Source organism: Opisthocomus hoazin, chromosome 14, assembly GCF_030867145.1.
Source record: "Opisthocomus hoazin isolate bOpiHoa1 chromosome 14, bOpiHoa1.hap1, whole genome shotgun sequence".
NCBI lineage: Eukaryota > Metazoa > Chordata > Aves > Opisthocomiformes > Opisthocomidae > Opisthocomus > Opisthocomus hoazin.
The window spans coordinates 8246447-8266265 of NC_134427.1; the positions used below are offsets into that span (position 1 = coordinate 8246447).

General features: G+C 58.5%; 1 protein-coding gene across 1 annotated transcript; it reads right to left on the reverse strand.

The window, feature by feature from the left end:
* Positions 1–9130: 9130 nt before the first annotated feature.
* Positions 9131–11806, reverse strand: ZIC3 (Zic family zinc finger 3). The gene is made up of 3 exons (XM_075435515.1): positions 10747–11806; positions 9977–10140; positions 9131–9484 (listed from the first exon to the last, which is right to left on the reverse strand). Exons 1-3 carry the CDS (start codon positions 11804–11806, stop codon positions 9302–9304), a joined length of 1407 nt encoding a protein of 468 aa, XP_075291630.1. The 3' UTR covers positions 9131–9301.
* Between the last annotated feature and the right edge of the window lie 8013 nt (positions 11807–19819).

Sequence of the window (19819 nt, forward strand, 5' to 3'; positions counted from 1 at the left end):
GGTCCCTCTGGTCCTGAGCCCGGTGGGCACGAAGCTGCCTACTAGAAGCCAGCCTGCTCCTTCCCCCTTGCAGCTCAGGTCTGGGTTGCCAACGGGCTCCGTCCCTGGCCACGTCCCAAAGCCCCGGCACAGGAACGGCACCGCCGATGTCCCCCATGCCCTGCACCCGGCCGACAGCCACGCACAGCTTCATCGCCAGAGCCAAAACTCGCGCAGCGTGGAGGGCACCTCAGCCCGGGCACAGCACACCGCTTCCCGCAGGGCAAATCCTGCGCACGTCTCCGGAGACACACACACTTTTGTGGGGCTCTGCCTGAACAGCCTGCAAAAGCAAAAGGCTCAGCTGGGTGTATTCACACGCAGGGACAAGGAGCAGCTCCTCGCTGCTGCACCAGCCTGGCTGCCTTTCACTCCCCTACTCCTTCGCCAACCCACATCTCTTTTGTTCCTCCTCTCCCCATTCCCATGTTTTTGTGCTGCCCCCCCAGGCATCCCCTGCTTTACCCGACAGCCTGCCCTTCCACGCTCTTCTCCAAGTTTACTTTTTACGTTGTTTCTTTGGGATTTGCTGCAGTCACAGGAGAAGGAACCGAAACGGGAAAACGCCAGCCTTGGGGCCCTTTCCTCTCCACAGTCCCTGGTACTGGGACAGCGCTGGCAGGAGGCAGCACCCAGCCAAAGGGGCCAGCACTCGCGCACGCACTAGCCCCCAGCTTGGGGCCTTCTACTCTATCACAGCAATAAAAAACTGCCCATTCAAGTCCTTTGTCTTAAAGATTTCCATCCTGGCTACAGCAAGTGCAGATTTATTGGTGGGAGCAACCGCAGGAGGAATAGTAAACAGCAGGCGCGTGCGTGCCTATGTGCCAGCTCACAGGACGCCGCGCCTCTACCGAGCGTGGCAGAAACTCACGACAGTCAAGACTAAATATGTGACTAATATAAAATGGGTTTCCCGGTGCACTGGGGAAAAAAAAAATCAAAATCATTTGGCATCTTCTTCCGTGACATACACGGCACAGTCAGAGCGCTGTGGGGATGCACTGATGGGGGAGAACCGAAGCCAAGAGAGACGGCTGACTACACGGGATCCGAGGAATCGGACACCTGCCTTATTATGAACAGTGATGCACAGCGTGGCCTCTACTTTCTCACAGGCCTCCGCTCACGCAAGCTAAATTGCACAACCCGGATCCGCCGCCGCCCGCAAACGTCCTATTTAAAGGCGCAGCCTCACACCCACCATGAGAGCCCGGCCAAGGAGCAGACCCCAGGCTCCCCACCCAGCCTCCTACCGCAACCCTTCCACGGAGGCACACGAACGCTTCGACACTTGTTGACACTTCAAAAAAACACATTAATAATGATAAAATCAGCAGCCACGTCTTCCGTTGACTTCTGTAGGAATTTTGCTGGAGAAAGGATGGCAGGACACGGCTCCAAGCACGCTGAGTGACATCTTCTCTTTTCCAAACCATCCTTAGATTTTTCATAACATCTAGGAAGAAAGTTGCTGACAGAAGCAGGGTGGTTGCCTGTTTGTTGGGCAAGAATACTTTGCGATTCAGTAGAATACCAAATTTGGTAGGATGTCTTCCACTTTGGTAGAACATATTACAAACAACTGTGCATTTTAACACGTTTTCGCATTACGCATCATTCATTCCGGGGAGGGGGGTGGTGATCGTTTTCTGCAGACAGCTAGCAACGCTTCCAAGAATGAAAATGTTCATCGAAAGATAATGAAAACCAGACATTTAGTAACATTTTCATTTTGCATGTTTAAATATTTATAACTATGTTCATAAAACCACATGTTTGCTCTCCTAATGCTCTGCTGATTGGGTTTATGAAATGCAGTATTTCTCCGATGCCCCTTCCTTGCGTCAGCTTCTCTGCCAGGCACGATTTACTCGCGCCGTGGCACTGACAACTCGCTTTTATGCAAAAGCCTGTCCGAGATTAAGAACAGAAAATTACTGAAAAGAAGAAAACATATTTTCAGGACATTAATGTTTCACTGACGTATACGCGATTTTAAACTTGGTAGGGGGCATTTATGCTGGCTTAATTCTTTCACTGCAATTTACTGTCAATCTGGAAGGAACCTATTTCTTTACCTACAGCAAAACAATGAAATCTAGAAATACTGGTGTGATAAAACTAAGATGCTGATATAAACTATTGTTGTCTCTAGAACACTTTTTCCCCCACCTAGCTCGGATGAAAATTAAATGACAACAAAGAATTTTGCTTTAATACTGCGGTTGTTTGAGTTTGTGTTATAAATTTCTAAAAAGCTGATCAAGTGGCCGCTGCCTGAAACTGGGACTATGACACTTCGCAGACCTAGATGTGAGCCCACTGCATTCTTCTCTGTCCTCTGATGACAGACGTCAAGATCTAGCTTACGTGGTCCATTCTGGTGGATTAAAGGCACAGAGAAGCCACGGCCGCAAGGCAAGGCTGGCAGGGCTCAGCCGTACAGCGAGGGACCCAGCGCAGGACCCAGTAAATTCTTTATCACATCCTAATTCTTAAAATGCCCCGTGTCAGCTCGCAATTTCAGAAAGGAACTAATGGGTATGCAGGTCGTCTTTTTTTCAATTTTCTTTTCCCTTTGTTTTTTTTTTTTTTAAAACATCTCCAACCTGAGATTTTTGACAGGGTCAAGGGAACTCCTCGGAAATCCAGTCCTCAGCAACACAAAGTGAGCACCGACAAAGCGTTTTAATTTTAATCTCAGCGCAGCGTCCTCCCGAAGCTACAGGGAGTATCTTCCAGGCGCAGTTTCAACTCCTTTGGTCCCCTTGCCTGCCTTCTCCTTCCGCATCAGCAAAGAATGAGGAGGAAACAGAAAAAAAGTAGTAGATTGCAATGTCACATTGGTATCTCATTTTAAAAACAAAATGAGTGGTGCAAAGCCATTAAAGGTCACCACTTCACTTACTGCATTATTTTTAAAAACTTCTTCAGGCCAAGATTAAAAATTAAATACATATTTTACTTCTGCAATATTGCAAATTCTTACAATATTATCAATAGCCTCATTTTTAAAAATATAAGTCAAGCTCCAGAAGCAGGCAACATGAAAACACAGGCTCCACTCTGAAACACAGGTATCTGCCCCTCTGGCCTCAGAGTTGTCACCAAATTTAAAAAAAAAAAAAAAAAAAAGACAAAATCTGGCCAGTGAGGCTTACAGCACTGAAAAAAATAGGAGAAAAAGGGGAAAAAAAAAAAATTCTTCTTTCTGAATCTTGTAAAATTAAGCAAGTCCATTTCAGGGGTGCCTGGAAGGTGATTTTTAAATATTTATGGCTGACAGTTTCCACAAGTTCCTGCAGCACATTCTTTTTAATAAAAATAAATATTATGGGGAAAAAAGAGCATTTTGGGGAACACCTGCCTTCCTCAGCACCAGGAGCCCTTGTACCAGTGAGCAGCCAGAGTCCAGTCCTCGCAAACTCTGCACACATCGGAGGCACTTTAGTCACATAATCTGCTGCGCAGAGATTTTTCTCTTAATTAAACATAGTATTTGAGTCCAAATTCAGACTTTTCCTGTAGTTAAGGCTGAGTTTCTCTCCTGATCTCAAAACAAGTTTTACTTTTTTTTTTTGTGAGGTTATCAATAATTACTGAGAAGCTCAAGTCCATGGATTTAATAGGACGCTAAATGCAAACAAAAGAAATGTTTATTTTCAGTAAAAACACAGTGAAGTGGTGGAAACTCTAAATTCAACCGCATTCTACTAACACAGGTAAAAAAAACAAACACAAAACAAATGAAAGTAAGGAAAAAAAGAACAACATCTTCCTGCCCCAAACAGTAAAAGGATTACGCTACGTAAACTACGGAAAGCAGCAAAAATATTGAAAAAAAAACCAAAAACAACACGCAACACAAGATCTTGCACTGAAATAATGTCTTAGTGACATTGGGAGGAATTTATAGAAGAGATAAATAAGTAGGTAATTTTACTTAAAGCAAATACCATATGCTGATGTCACTGTCTCTCGAGCTGTTCTGGCTGTAGCTATGTTTTCCAGAGGGGTTATTCTCTCTGGCATACAAACGCAGCAAGCCCACGGCTACGAGAAACCAAAATCCTGACGTCTTCTACCCTGCTGCGGCCCTGCCAGCTCAAGGCCACGTCCCGTGAACAATGCACGACACCCATTTCTGCTCCGCGACCCGACTCCGCTCCCTCCGCAGCGCGGGGAGCGGCGACAGCCCCGCACCTGCCCGGGCACAGCCCTCGGCGCAGCCTGCGGAGCAAAACGCTTTTCCCAGCCCCAGCCCCAACCCTGCGGCCGCTCCGCTGTCTTCCTGCCCACAGACCAGCTTCTGCCTGCACGACGGAGACACTGGAAGCCAGGTAGGGCACAGCCTCCTCAGAAACTTCAGGACCTCTGCCCAGCCCCTTGCTCTGCTGTGCCAAGTGCCCCAAAGACCCCGCCTGAGAGCCGCTGGGTACCCGCGGGACTACCGCAGGCCCAAACCGGGATTATACGACGCTCTGAACAAGGAGAAAGCCCTGGGAAGAGCCCGACGCCGCACGTCTCCTTCACGCTCCTCGGCCATCCGGCCTCCTTCCAGCCGGCAGCACCGCCGGCGACTTTTCCCCTCTCCAAGTTTCCCGGCTGTCCCAGGTCAGGCTACCTCGCCCAGCGCGCGCAGGAACAAACCCCGACGTCTGCGCTGGGTCTCTGTCGAAAGGAGCTTCACGTATCGCCCATTCAACCATTTCAAAGTCCAGCTTTGGCAATTTCAAAGCTGCCACTATTGAGCAAGTTGCCAAAACAAAATCATTCAGCTAAACTCCCTTTTTTTTTTTACCCCCCAGCCCTTTTTATTAAAGTTTTTCACACAAACAGATGAAATGGAGAAACGTTACCGAATCATTAGCTAAAAGAAAACCTAAGCAGCATGCAACCTTCTTTACTGAGAATAAAAATTAGCATCTTAATATTAAAATACGTCTGCACCGTCTCCGACAACTGCCTGCCCCGGTTTCTGCAGAGGCTTTTCCCGCAGCTAGCACAGAACAGATGTCTCGAAAGCCATCCTAAACCGCCTCCTATCCCGCCTGTGGGGCAGCTCCTTGCTTTGCCATTCTCACTCACCAGCATAAGCTCTTACACAAGCGTTTTTACTGCCTGCAGCTACGTCCAGGTGAGCAGGCGCTTGCAAGACGTCGATTGTATTTCCAACCCACGCAAACGGCGTAGCAAGGTTAACAAATGTCTTAGTTCAGGGGGTGTGCAGATTAGTCGGTACGACACAAATTATTTCCTTCTACACACTCCACAATAAAATTGGATTTCTGCAAAGAATTTAAGGCTTCCTCTAGATCTCTACCTCTCCAAAACAAGAATGCATCTCTGCAGAGATATATTCCATACAGTTTGATCATACTAAAAGCATAAACAACAGGGATGGTTTATCAAAAAGTCATAAAAGTTAGGCTCAGCCGGTGTTAATGTGTGGTGCTTTTAATCTGGGAATATTATAGAAAAAAAAAAGCGAACACACAATACTACACCCTATCCACTGCTTCAGAGGTTTACAGCTGACAGAGTTACTACAGGAACTTATTCCTGGTGCTGTAGTGCCGAGATACTTGAACACAACCTGATCAAATGCCTTCAGGACTCTGCCTTCACACTGCGTGCAACCACTGGCTGCTAATGGCATGCACAAAGCTTGAAAAAAAATATTATTTTCAGAGGATTACACCAGACACGGAGACAGATATGCAAAAACAATGACACCAAAGGAATCAAAATATTCATGGCTCGTAAAGCGTGGAGAAGGAATGGCTCCAGCTCATCGCCTGCCTCTGCTTAGATTCTTTATAGCACAACGAATCAAAATTGCCCCTTTTAGAAAACCATCCCGAGTTCTGTTTATTTGGGGACAAAAACCACCTAACCCCACTCATAGAAGCAAGCACGCCAACTTCCAGGGTGCTGCCTGCCTAGGAGAGGACAGCAGAATACGGCCTCTTTTTCTGAGCAGTCCTGGGACCCTTCTGGGGTGTGACAGAAGACCCCTTCTTAACGGCACACGAAAAGCTGAGCTAACATGGCACCTGCTCTGCCAGCGCCGTCCTGCCCAGCCGGCTCTGCAACGTTTTCGCCCGAGCTGTGAGCGCAGTCAATGCCCGCAAGTCGCTGCTGCCAGGCCCTGGCACTGCGAATCACGAGCTGTCTCACCCCAACTCACAAACCCAGCCTCAGGAATCTACAGAAAAGGCAGGGGCTTTCCCGCTGCAACGGGCAAGGACGAGGAACAGAGCCTTTCTGCTCCTTGTGACAGAAAAACCCTTCTTCCGTGAGAGCTGAGGGCGGCAGGCTGAGACAGCTTGTCCCCAACCGTCACCCTGGAGGTCTCGGGGCCAGCAGTGGGGTGGGGGGAAGCAGAGGCACCTACACCCACCAGCACCGCCTACCACGCTGGGGGGACGCAGCCCACCCCGTGCTTCACAAGCGTTTCACAGCCAGACAGGTACCCAGCCCTTTCCTGCACCCATCCCAAACCCACTCCTCCATCCCTAACCGCACACCCCCCCAGCTGCCCCCGCCCCATCCATGCCCCATTTTGGGGAGAAGGGAGGGGGTGGCAGGGCTGCAGAGCGGCCGAGGGGGGCCCCTGACCTCAGTGGGGTGCAGACAACAGTTTGCTCCCCCCTTCCCCATGCTGGGTGCTTGCCCTTGGCTGGCTGGAGACGCCCCAGGGTGGGGGGCCAGCCAGCCACCCAGGCGAAGCTGAACGATCCAGGGTGCTGGTTTTAAGTCCCTGTTACAAAGATTGAAGCGGAAGCAGCTGGGGGGGCAAGGCGGAAGGGCAGGTAGGCCAGCACAGTGCGGGACTGGTCGGGAAGGGCCCCCGCAACCAGCCCCCCCCCCACTCCTCCGACGCCACATCCTCCTGGTGCACCCTGGATGGGGCTCCCCAAGCCGAACCGCCCCCCCCGGCTCCGGGACAGGGTTTCGGGGTCCAACAGCAGCAGGCGCTCCCCCACCCAGCCCTGCGCATATTCCCCCCCCCCCCTGCTTCCCAGTAAAACCAGTAACGAAACCGAGCCTTACCGGCACGTTTCCAAGCCTGGTGCGGTCCGGAGCGAAGCAGGCACGACCCAGGAGGGTGTCCGAGGAAAACCCGACGGCCCCCGGGGGCTCCGCTCCTTCTCGCCCCCCCGGGAAGGGCCCGGGCCGGCGTGGCTCCACGTCCAGCGCCGGGGCTCGGCTCTGCGCACAGAGAGAGAAAGGCTTCACAGCCTGAAAGCAGCGAGATCCCGGTCCGGCCGGGGCACCTCGAAGGGAACTATTTTAATGAGCCGGGCTGGGCAGCGAGGAGTGGGAAACCTCCCTGCACCGGGCTTGGGTTTGCTGTTTTTTTGTTGTTTTGCTTTTTTTTTTTTTTATATGTGCAGCCGCAGAGACTGCAATCCGCCTTTCTCCTTACTTTTTCTGCCCGATAAACCTTTTTGAGTTTTTTGGTTTTTTTGGTTTTTCTTTTTTTTTTTTTTTTTTTTTGAGGGAGGAGAGGGTAGATTTGTTTAAACCCAATTTCGAAAGCATGCAGGGTTCGGTGGGTTGCTCGGACAAGCTGCAGGCTGGAGGGGACGGGCCGCCCCCCCGCAGTGCCCCCGAGTCAAGTTCAAGACGGGCCCGTCTGGGGTCCCTCCGGCTCAGCCGAGGTGCGGGTCCCTGCAACCCCCCCCCGGCGCCGGGGCCAGCCCCGCCGGCTGCGGGAGGCGGCGGCTGCGGAGCCGCACGGGCGGGCTGGCCGCGCTCCGTCGGGGCAGGGGCTGCCCCGGTCCCCGCCGGAGCTCCGGCCGGCCCCGGTCTGCCTGGGGGGGGTGGGGGTGGTGCTGGAACGGTTTCCAGCGTCGGTCTGGCTGCTCGGAAGGAGAAGTTCCTCGGGTGAGGTGTCTCTGCTCGCCCCCTTCTCTCTCCTGAGGACGGGGAGGCTTTTCCGCATCCTAGGCAGAAAAAAAGAAAAAACAAACAAAACCAGACGATAACGGAGAAATTCCGGCGTGGAGCCGCCCCGGGGTGTCCCCCCCCCCCCGGGAAGCAGCCGGGTGCCGACGGGGCCGGCGCTGCCCGGGGAGCCGGGCGCTGCCCCGGCCCGGTACTCACCGTCGGGGCCTCCCCGTCGAGGCGGCCCCGCCGCTCCCGGGGCTCCTCTCGCTCGGCGGCGCCGCGGCCGCGGAGCGAAGGGGACAAAGGGACGGGAGAAAAAAACAAAAAGCAGCAGCGAGGAGGAGGCGGCTTCAGGGCGGCATCGGCAGCCCGAGAACGACGGCCTGGCCCCGGCAGCAGCGCCCGCACCCCGGAGGAGCTCAACAACCGCTCTTTCCAAAACAATAAACTTTTAATGCTAAAGCAGTTATAACCAAAAGCTGTACAGAGTTGGAATTATTTTTTTTTTGTTGTCGTTTGTATTTTTTTTTTTGTTAGAAAACGATTTCCCTCCCCCCCCCATAAATATTGTTCAGTTCCCGGCACTTTGTATCAATAATTAAATTACGAACGATAAATATGGCATCATGGATATGTATTTACAAAAAAAGTTATTACAAAAAGGCAACTGTTATACTAAACGTCACAATCTGGGTAGAATAAACACCACATCCTCATCCTGAAAAATACTGACCGACCCCATCAGACGAGAATACATTCACAAGTGTAATGCTTGGAGAGAGAGAAGGAGAAAGAGGAGGAGAGCAGAGAAAGAAGCAGCAGGAGAGCTAGAGAGGAAAGTTCAAGACATAACAGGACTTTGGCACGGTTTAAGACTGTAAGTTTAAACAATCACCACTAAGGCGAAGGAGAATTTTCATCCTCATGTCAACATCCCACAGAAAGAAGGAAAACCAAAACAAATTAAAAATAATTAAAAGAAAAAAGTGGGGAATCGGAGGGAGAGGGACTGGGGCAGGGAGGGGAAAAAAAAAAAAAAATCAAAGAAACAACGGCGACTGCAAAAAATGACAACAACAAAAAAATAAAAAGAAATCCAATCCTGAGAAAAGGACATGGCTAGTCCAGCGTCTGGGCTTGCAAAAAATAGTAATAATTATAATATAATAATAAAAGACACCCCCCCCCCCCCTCCGGATCCTGGCAGTTAGCTAGGTGTAGCCCTATGCGGTCGTCGGTGTGGAAACTCCATTTCCACGGGAGCGAGCTGCAGTCGGCTTGGTTTGTCCTTTTTTAAATTTTTTTTTTTTCCTCCTTGTTCCCAAGGCATTTGGTCCAGTCTCTGGCCGGGCAGCAGCTGCCTTCACACGTACCACTCATTAAAATTGGGGGGCAGTCCAGGGTTGTGGCCGGGGTTACTCGGCAGGGCGGCCGGCGGCGTTTTAGTGGAGTCCTTGCTGCCGGCGGAGCCCACCGCGGGGGGCGTGGAGGACTCGTACCCCGAACTGGCTGCAGGGGAAGAGTCCGACCCCTGGGATTCGTGCACCTAAAACCAAGAGGCAGAGATGGGAGCGAGCTCGGGGTCCCCGCCACCCCGCTGTGCCGGGCTGGGATGCTCCCCCACGCAGGAGGGACACCGGCGTCCGGCGGCTCGGTCCCCTGCCCGGCGAGCAGGCGGTTCACACCTCGCCAGCCACCCCGCGCACCGCTGGCAGCGGCTTCGGCCACTTCGCTGCAGCGTCCGGGCACGGGGGACTGCGGCCACAGGCCAAGGTCGCATTTGCGGAACCCTCCGGTGCCGAGCCACGCTCCAGAAAGCGGGCAGCGCTTGTACCGGTGGGAGCGCAAAAAGAAACTACGCCATTTCCCCGGGCTGCGCTCCCGCCACGGCCTGGACACCGGGAACCGCTCGGGCCACGCCGGGAGCACGGAGTGCCAGGTCGGGCACCGCTCGGCCCCGGGGAACGGAGCCCTGAGAACGCCAGCGACCGAGCGTCCCAGCTCGGGGAGGAAAGGGCCGGGGCGCAGCGGGGATTACCTTCATGTGTTTCCTAAGTGAGCTGGGGTGGGTGTAGGATTTGTCGCACACCTTGCAGATGTAGGGCTTGTCCGAGGTGTGGACGTGCATGTGCTTCTTCCTGTCGCTGCTGTTGGCGAAGCGCCTGTCGCAGCCCTCGAACTCGCACTTGAAGGGCTTCTCACCTGCGAAATTCAGAGAGGGTGAAGGAGGGCCGTTCCCCCCTCCACCCCCGCCTGCCTCCTCCCAGGACGGCCTCTGCCCCACCTCGGGGAGGCACAAGCACCCCCCCCAAAAAAAAAAAAAAAAAAAAAATGAAGACGGGGAAGACAGGCAGCGGTGTCGGAGAAATCCAGGTCAGCCGTTGTTACTTTTCATTCGCCTCCCGCCAGACCCGCGCCGTGCTCCGGCGGCTGGGAGAGCGCGGGGAGGGAGAAGACCCGAGATAAATCCCGCAGCTCGGACAGTTTTACGAGCCGTACCCGCGGCCACAAGCCAAAACGCGTTCGCTTCCCGCCTTCCCCCTCTCCCCCCTCGCGGAGGGGCTGAAGGGAAGACGGGGGCTGCGAATAAAAATACTTTGACGAAAGTATCGCTGGTTTAATTAGCAGAGACGCCAGGCAGACCTAAAAATAAAATAAACCGGAGCGGAAGCCGCCGAAAATGAGATGCCGTCAGCATTTCTACGGCTCCCACCGCAGAGGTGCGCAGGGGCCCGATCCCAGCGGTGTGTGTGTGTGTCCCGTGTCCCCCCACCCCCCCCCCCCCCCCGGCAGACCCCGGAGCCTTACCTGTGTGCGTCCGCTTGTGAATCTTGAGGTTCTCGGAGCGGGCAAAGATCTTGCCGCAGCCCGGGAAGGGGCAGGGGAAGGGCTTCTCCCCCGTGTGCACCCGAATGTGGTTCACCAGTTTGTATTTCGCCTTGAAGGACTTGCCTTCCCGCGGACACTCGTCCCAGTAGCAGATGTGGTTGTTCTGCTCCGGCCCCCCGACGTGCTCCATGGTGACGTGGGTCACCAGTTCGTGCATGGTGCTGAAAGTCCTGTCGCAGCTCTTCTTGGGCCGGCTGAGCTGGCTCTCGTCGAGCCACTTGCAGGACAACTCTTGCTTGATGGGCTGGCGCATGTACCGAAAGAAAGCCCCGGGGCCGTGGTGGTGGTGGTGGTGGTGGTGGGCAGCCACGTTCATGCCCATATTCACGTTCATGTGGTTGTAGTTGTGGAACTGAGCGCCGGCGTAAGGGTCCGTGCGGGGGCTGGAGACGGCCCGGTAAGGGTCCGGTCGCCCGAAGAGGTCCCCGCGCAGCCCCAGGTGCATCTGCCCGTTGTCCACATGCCCGGTGGGGGACGTGTGGCTGGGGCTCTGCTCGTGCAGCCCCGGGAAGAGCAGGTAGCCCGGGGTGTCCGGGATGCCGCCGGGGCCGTGCAGACCTCCGGGGGAGCCGCCGAAGAGCCCGTGCTGCGCCGTACCGGAGGCCGCGTCCGCGATGCCGGAGCCGCGGTTGCGAAAGAGAAAATCGCGGGTGGAGTTGAAGGCGGCGGCCCCGCCGTAGGAGGGCACCTGGCCGGCGTGGTGGTGGTGGTGGTGGTGATGGTGGTGGTGGCCCAAGGCGCTGGCGTAGCCCGGAGCCTGCGGGGTGAACGCCGAGCTCTGCCCGGCGGCGAGGTCGTGCGGGGCCGCGTTCAGCTTGAAAGCGGCGGCGGCGGCGGCGTGCGAGGAGTCCCCGAAGGGGCCCAGCCCCATGCCGGCGGCGGCGGGGTCGCGGCCCGGCATCTCGTGGTGGCGGGGCGCCGGGAAGCCGCCCACCCCCAGCGCCGGGAACTGCGGCCCGCCGTCCAGCAGCATCGTCATGGGCGCGGGGGCCGTCGGCGCGGCGGCAGCCTGCCCTCCTCCCCCCCACCCCCCCCCACCCCCTGCCTCCTCAGCCCGCCCCCGAAAAAGTACAAAACCACCTCAAAAAGCCCCACCGACCCCCCACCCCACCCCTCCCTCACCGCCCCCCGCTGCGGGCAGGCGCGGCCGCGGGCGGGCAGCGAGGCGGGCACCCCCCGTGCGACCCCAAAACAAAACCACAAAAAAAAAAAGCCCCGCACCGGCCCCCAAAAGCCGCCCGCCCGCCCCCCGCGCCGGGCCGGGCCGCGCAGCAGGGCGAGGGGCAGCGCGGCCCCGCTCGCGCTCGGCGCCGTCGGGGCACTGACGGGGCGCCCGCCCGCGCCTCGCACATAAAACCAACTCCGGGGCCAGGCCGCGCCGCGCCAATGGGGAGCCGCCGGCAGCCGCGTCACCTGACCCCTCGCCCGCCCTCCCATTGGCGGCGGAGAGCTTGATTGGCAAGCGCCCCGCGCCGCCGGGGACGCTGATTGGGCGCGGGCGCCTCGCAGGTAAAGGGGGGGGGGGGGGGGGGGACGGGACACGGGACGGGACGGGGGGGAGCGACGGGGAACCCCGAGCCCCGGCGGGGCGGGCACGGCGGGCGGGCGGGCGGCCCCGTGCAGGCGCGGTGCGTGTCCCTCCGTCCGCCCCCCCCCCCCCCCCACGCGTGTCCCGCCGTGCCGTGCCCCCCCCAGCCGCGCGGGACGGGGAGGCCTAGAGCCGCCGCAGAGCCGCCGTGACCCAGCCCGGCGGCGTCGGGGACCTTTTTTAATTTTTATTTCTTTTTCCCAATCTTTGATATTCTAAGTATTTTTATTCTTGGCTTTCCTATGTGTTTTTATTTCTGGCTTTGACTGAACGCCGAGGCTGAGCTTGCCGGGCCGCGTCCCGCCGCCCCTTCCCTGCCTCGCTCCCCGGCGGGCACCGGCACGGCGTCTCCTGCGCCCTATTTTCCCTATTTTCCCTATTTTCCCTACACTCGTTTATCTTTCTCCCCCCTCCCCGTCTCTTTCTTTCCCCTTTTTCTTTTTTTTTTTTCACCCGCTTTTTAATTTTATTTTGCAAAGGCAACGTTCTGCCTTGGAATAATTATCAGTTGCAGACAGCGCTATAAATCCACTCGTTTTCTGTTCTGGAAAGCATTTGCAAAGAACTATGGGGAGCAAGAGTGGAAATAAAAGGCAGAAAGAAGGATGGCGGTAATTGTGATACCCCGAGGTTCGCGGAGCCCCCGGGTCTGGCCATTGGGCAGGGCCCGGCCCCGCCGCCGGCTCTCTGCAGGAAACGTAAAATCTGATCAAGTTCAGAGGCGCATTGAGAGCCCGCTTCAAGCAGCGCTTTATAACCGCGGCCCTTTCACACCGTGCCCCCCAGCCAGCCCCGGGAAAGGCTGCACGTTCTTTATTTTAGGGTTTGCGGGGGAGGGAGGGGGGAAAAAAAAGGGGGGGGGGGGGGGGGGGGAAGACCAAAAAAAAAAAAAGACAAAAAAAAAAAAGAGAAAAAAGAAAAGACCAAAAAAACCCACAGAAAAAAACCAAGAAAAAAAAAAAAACCGAAAAAGAAAAAAGACCAAAAAAAAAAAAAGACTACAAAAAAAAAAGCCACCGGTATAAAATCTCCCCGAGCGGTAACGCCGGTGCCCGTCAAACACTCAAATTTCCCAGGCCACGGCGGCCACGAACAGTCCCGAAGTCGGAAGGTGAGTCCCTCGCCGCCGCTACCGGCGGAACAAGCCGGGGGGGCCCGCCCAGGGGGGCCACGGGACCCTCCGGGGGGCCGGGGCCGCCTCCGCCCCGCGGCTCTTGCGCGGAATTGGGCGGATGGGGGGGACTTGGCAGGATCGGAGCCCTCTCTGCGGCACGGCCCGGGGGGAGCCGGGGCAGGGTCGGGGCCGGGGGAGGGGGGGGCACCGACCTGCGACCCCCGGGGCCGCGCTCCCCGCTTGGCTGCTCCGCGGCGGCGGCTCTACCTGCCTGCCTCGGAGGGCCGCGGCGGGGTAATTAATTACCTCCCGCACGCGCTGGGTTTTCCCGGCGACGACAACAACCCCCCCCCACCCCCCCCGCCAGAAAAAAAAAAGAAAAAAAAAAAGAAAGGGCATAATTCAATTAGCCGTCAGCTGAGCGCGGGGGAGGGCAGCGCCTCTGAAGTCGCCGACATGGAGCGACCGAGGGCGACTGACCCCCGGCTGGTGCGGGGCCTCGCGCGGAGCCCGGCCCCGGTGGGATGCGGGGACCGGGCGGGTGGGAGCCCGCGCCCCGCGGGGCTGCGGCTGCCCCGGCCGAGCCGGCGCTGAGAAACCCGGGGAGACGGAGCGAGCGCGGCTCCGCGGCGGGAGGAGCTTCAAAAAATAATAATAATAAAAAATAAATAATCGTGTTTTTTCGGATAGAAAAATCCCCGCGCGGCGGCGGGACCGTGGGGCTTCGGGAAAAGCATCCCACGGGGGGGGGGGGGGATAAAAAGGCGCGATCGTGGCTTTGGACAAGGAGTGGCCGTTGCGGGGAGGGTCTGGGGGCTTTGCGGCGAGCGGCCCCCGCAGCCCCGCCGTGCCGCAGTGTTCGGGCGGGTCGGGTTGTCCCAGTTCACCTATAAATATATATACATTTTTTTAATACGTTTCCCGTTTTTACTCTGACAACTTTGCCTGGCCGCGTGCGCTCAGCGAAATCCACGCGGGCGTTCAGGCACTGGTTCCACGCGATCGCTCCCTGCCCGGAATTTGCCGGCTCGGGAACCAAAAATGGCATAAAACGCGTTTATTTTTTTTAAGGGCATTGTCGGTATGGCCTATGAATTTTTTTTTCCCCTGGTTCTTTCGTAATTTAAAAAAATATATATATTTTGTACGTATTTTACTACTTGAGTAAATTCCATTTTTATTCAGCGGTATTTCTGGGCGATGCCGATTTATTTTCCAGAGGCGGGGAAACGTCGCATCTCTCTCCTTTTTAAATCCATCTCAGTTGCAAACGTGCAAACAACAGCAACCGGGAAAGTAGTCTCGCAGGCTCCCCTTCTCCCGCCGTGCTCCCGACGCGGGGGGAAGGCGGAGGAAGACACCCGGCTTTACGTCAAGCACAGATATTCGCGTAATTCTCCGCCGCCGCCGCCTTTTTTTTTCTTTTTTTCTTTTTTTTTTGTTTTCTGCCTTTGGGATGATTCGAGAATTTAACAGCCGCAAAAATATAAAACCCTCGGAAAGCGGTGCGGGTCCCCCCGCTCCCGGTGCCCGGCTCCTGTGCGTGCCTCCCCGCCGGGCGCCCCCCCCCCCAGGTGCTGACCCCCGCCCTGCCCCGGGAACCCCCGGTCCCTTAACACCGCCCCCCCCCCAGCACCCCAGTACGGTGCGGGGAGTCTTGCGGGGGGGGGAGGGGGAGACGGCAAGGTCTGGGCCCTGCAGCGCAGAAGGAAACGCTCCCCCGTGGGTGCCCACGCCTTACGGGGGGAGGGGGAAGTTTCGGCCCCGGGAGCGGAGGGGTCGGCGGGTTTCCCTCGCCCCTTGCAGCCGGGATGCGGGGAAAAGGCGAAACAAACCCGGCGGAACGGCAGCAAAACCCCACGCCGCGCCGACCTGCGGGCCGGCCGGCCGGGGGAAGCGTCGCTACGCCCTGGGCAGCTCCTGAACGCATCGCGGAGAGATGAATATCCCTAACAAGCGTAGAGAGAAGTAGTTTTTCTCCTGCCACAAACATATTGCACCTCCAGCGTAATTAAATGCAAACCAGGAGCGAACGAGACGTTCCCGTTGTAGCTGTCACTCCGCGGAGGGGGGGGGACACGGGACCGCATCTGCATTTGAACTTCAGAGATACGGGCTGGAGTAAACAGGTCTGAACTTCGGCGAGGGGAGGGGGCGAGGGGTGGCACAGCCCAGGCGGAGGCGAGCAGGAAGGCTCGAGTGGCGAGGGCACGGAGGTGCCAGCGGGCTGGGTCCTCCAGCCCGGGGAGCCGGGCCGGCACCGGCGTCCTCCGTGGGGAGAAGTTCTGCCCCCCCCCCCCCCCCCCCCAAATTAAAATAAATAAAATCACCGTTCAGCAGCGCGGAAAACACGCGTCTGGCTGGAAAGCGAGTGGGGAAACCGCGAGGACGAGTTAAAGGCGCAGAATAAACGGGTCTGGTGGCCCCAAAGGCGAACCCGACGGGGGGGGGACACGGCGGGGGGGGGGGGGGGGGGGATAGCGGCCCTGCGGAGTGCCGGGGCCACCCCCTGCGCAGCTCGACGGCCACGCACCGGAGTGACCCCGGGGAAGGCCACGCTCCGGACCGGGGGGAAAAGGCCCCCCCTCCCCGCAAAGCCGTTCGTCCGAGGCTCGGAGCAGAGCCGGGAGCAGGAGGAGGGGGAAGCCGGACCCTCCGCACCCCGGCCCGGGCGAGAGCATCCTCGCCCTCCGGCCGCCCCCTTGAAGATCCCCGGCGCCTCCGAGGGAGCGGGGAGGGGGGTGTGGGGGTGTGAAGAGGGGGGGCAGAGAATATCTCAATCAGCGAGGAGGTGACCTGTGACCTGGAGGGTGGCTCTATTGTCCCGCTCTTGCGGGGGGACACAGACTTTAGTCAGCCTTTCTGCGTGACTGAGCCCTGAGGGGCAACCGCAAGCCCCCGGCTCCGGGGAGGCATCCCGGCCTCGGGAGCCGCCGGGACAGAGCCGCCCGTTCCCCGGCGGGACAGGGCCGTTAACCCCGCTCAACGGCTGCTCCCGACCCTGCACAGGGGGTACCCGAACCCTCGAAACCTGCCCGCCCCGACGAGAGGGGCTGCGGGGGCCGCCCCCGCCGTTGCGGCGGCTGCCACCGGGGCCTGGACCGCAGCCGGGCACGGGGCGGCGCTGCCGAGCGGCCCGGCCCGGCCCCGACGGCCACCGGGACCCCAACGGCTCCGGGCACCCCAGCTGCGCTGCCCCGGGCACCCCCCGGCGCTGCCCCGCCACCTTGCCCGGACACGGCGGGGACCCCCGCATCCCGCCCCGGGCGAACCGCAGAGGATGGGGCCGCCGGGGGACGTGGGGGTCCGTCCCCGAATCAACCCCGGGCCGCCCCGTCCTCGGGCCCGATGCCCCGCCGAGCCGCCCCGGGGCCGAGCCGCAGGTGTAAACCCCGGCAATAAAACCCCTTCCCCGAGCTCAGATCCCCCCCGTCGGAACTGGCACCCCCACGGTCTGGAGACAGCAGTCGGGGGCTAACCGGGGGGAAGTTGCCGGGCTCGGGGGGGGGGCAGCCCTAAGCCCGTCCTCGGGACCTCGCAGCCTGCGGCAGCTCTTCCCGGAGGGGCTGCTGGGACCCCCGAGCCCCCGACACTGCTAACCGCGGGCTGTGCCAGGGCTCGGGCGTTCTCCCCGCCGCCGGGAGCCCCGTCGGGCAACGCGGGGTCCCGTCCCGCTTCCAGCTCTTCCTCCCCAGCTCCAGGAGCGGAGCCTTCTGGTGCCGGCTCCGCGGAGCGGAGGGCCCTCGGGGGAGGGGACTGCAGGTGGGCTCCGGCCGAGGGGGGCCCGGTCGCTCCGGCCTCAGCCCGCGGGGTCGGGCAGCGGCGGGTGCACCGGGGGTGCCTGCCGCCTCCCCGCTCCCCCTAAAAAGGGGGGACACCATTTCGTCAGCCCCTAGGGACGCATTGGAACAAGGCAGGGAACGATTTAAAGTCTTGAAGCAAATGAAAACGAGGGCTGTGCGGTTTCCACCGCTCGCCTTTCGCCATCCTCCCTCCGGCCGCATCGCCCGCCGGCTCTCCCCTCAGCCACCGGGGGCTTTGCCCACGGTGTCGGGGCGAGAACCGAGCTCCGCTTCTGCCCTGCGGCCCGGAGATCCCGAGACCCGTCCCCGCCGGTCGCTTTGGGGTGATCTGCCCATTCCCTTTCTCTCCGTTTTTTTATTTTTAATTTTTTTTTTCTCCGCGGGAAAAGCGGTGTCACCGCACAGCTGCGGGATAGGACCCGCTCCCGCCCCTCCCGCCCCGCTCTCTTCGCCAACGAGGGAAACGAAGGGCTCCAGCGGCTCCCCCAGCCCGCAGCCCCGACGGAACCGGGCTCAGCCCCGCAACGGGAGCCGCTTTCGCCGGTAAAACCTTCCTCGGAGCCTTGGGGCCAAAGCGGGGTGAATAACAGCAGCGGGGCGGGGGCTCTTGCCCAAATGCCCCCCCTCGCCCGGGGGCCAGGTTTGCGACGGGGCGGTTCACCCTCTGGTGAGGGGCTTCGGAGAGAGCCAGCTCCCCCCCCTCTTGCTACCGAAATGCCCCAGTTTCGGGACGACAGACAACCCCCCCGCCGGTCCGACCTCCCCTGTCCCCGTTTTTCCGATCGCATACCCCGAGGCAGAGCGTTTCCTCGGAGGCTGCGGGACGCGGGCGCGGAGGGAGCGCACCCTGGGCACGGGGGGCAGCGGCGGGGCCCCCCGGCACAATTACCCCCCCCCCCCCCCCCCCCCGTAAAAGTGTGTGCTTGCCGCGGGGTGAAGGAGTCGATGCCCTTTGAAGGACTTTTGTTCCCCTCCCCGGAGGATCAGTTCCGTAACGAGAAGCTTGTCGGGCAGAGGCGGGGGGGGGGGGGGGGGGGAGAGATGGCGGTGGCAAAGGTGCCTCAAGCCATCAACCCCGGGGCAGAGGGAGGGCTTGCGGTAACCTGGCCTTCGATGGGGACCCCCACCCCAAAACAAAACAAAAAAAAAAAAGAGAAAAAAGAAAAAAGACAAAGGAGAGAAAGAAAGAGAAACCAAAACAAACTCAATAAACACCCCAGCAAAGCGAAAGCCCCTTGCATTGTCGCTGCGTGCCCTCGCTGCGGTTGAATTCCCTCGGGAGGGCTGCGGCGCCGGCGGGGAGCGCTGCGGGCAGGGGCTGCGGACAGGGCTTCGCCTTCCTCAAGTTCTCAAAGCCAGGAATCAGCCCTTTCCCGCTACCTTCGCCCCTTCCCCGGCAGCTTGCAAGGCGTCCGCGTTTATTTTAAAAACTCTTCCGAGAGCTGTAGTAAATTGCGTTTGCTTGTAGCTACAAAGGAGAAAGTTAAGCATTTGTCTCAGCTGTTGTATAGGCAGCCAGTTGTTTTAATTAAAGGGTGGGGATCCGTGATATATACACCAGATAAAAGCGAATGCACAGAATAAACTAATTAAAACATTGTGTTTGGAACACATTTTATTTCTTTTTTTGATCTTAGTTGTGTTTTAAAGAAATGTCAGCGCACTATAAAGCAACCTTATTTCCCTTATAGTGTGCGGCGCTTTTCAAAGGCTAGTGTGATATATTTTAGAAAAGAAATCCCGCTGTGAAAGCTTGCGTGTCTTCTCTTTACCAAACTAAGCTCTTGTCAATCACGCCAAGGCATATCCAATCACCAAGTCCCTTTTTGGAAAGCAGCTCATCCCGCTGTGCTTTTATATCTCACACCGCAGCGTGTTTAGATGCGTTTTTGCTATCACTTCAGGAGCGGTGACTGATGAGCGCGCGGTTCCAGCACCGGCTTCCCCGAACGCCGGAGTCGCGAACAATTTGCCTGGCCATTGTGTGCGTGGCTTTCTCTCCCTCCTCCCCCTTTCCCCGCTCACGTTGCCTCTATTTGTCACGGAGATGCGGGGGAATATCGTGGCGGGAGGCGGGGGGGTGAGGTGCCCATCACCTGCCTGGGATGCGGTGGCGGGAGGCTGCCCAGCGCCAGCGGCTTGGGGCTTCCCCGATGGCAATGAGGAGAAAAATAAATAACAATAATAATAATTAAGGGCACCCCACCTTGCAATGGGCCCCCCCCACCCCCCCGCCGGGCTGCAGGCAGCGGCTGGGCAAAGCCCCCCGCGCCCCCGGAGCCGGGTCTCCCCGTCCCGCCGCTGCCGAGCCCCGCAGGGGTCCCGCGGCCCGTCGGGGGTCCGGCTCCCGCCGGAGAAGCCCTTTCCGGGGAGGGGGGAAGCGGGGGAGCACGGCGAGGTGTGCGTCGGCAGTGGGGCGAGCACCCCTCCCCTCTCCGGGTACCCCCCCGGGCCCGCCGCCCCCCGCAGTGGGCCACGCCGACAAGA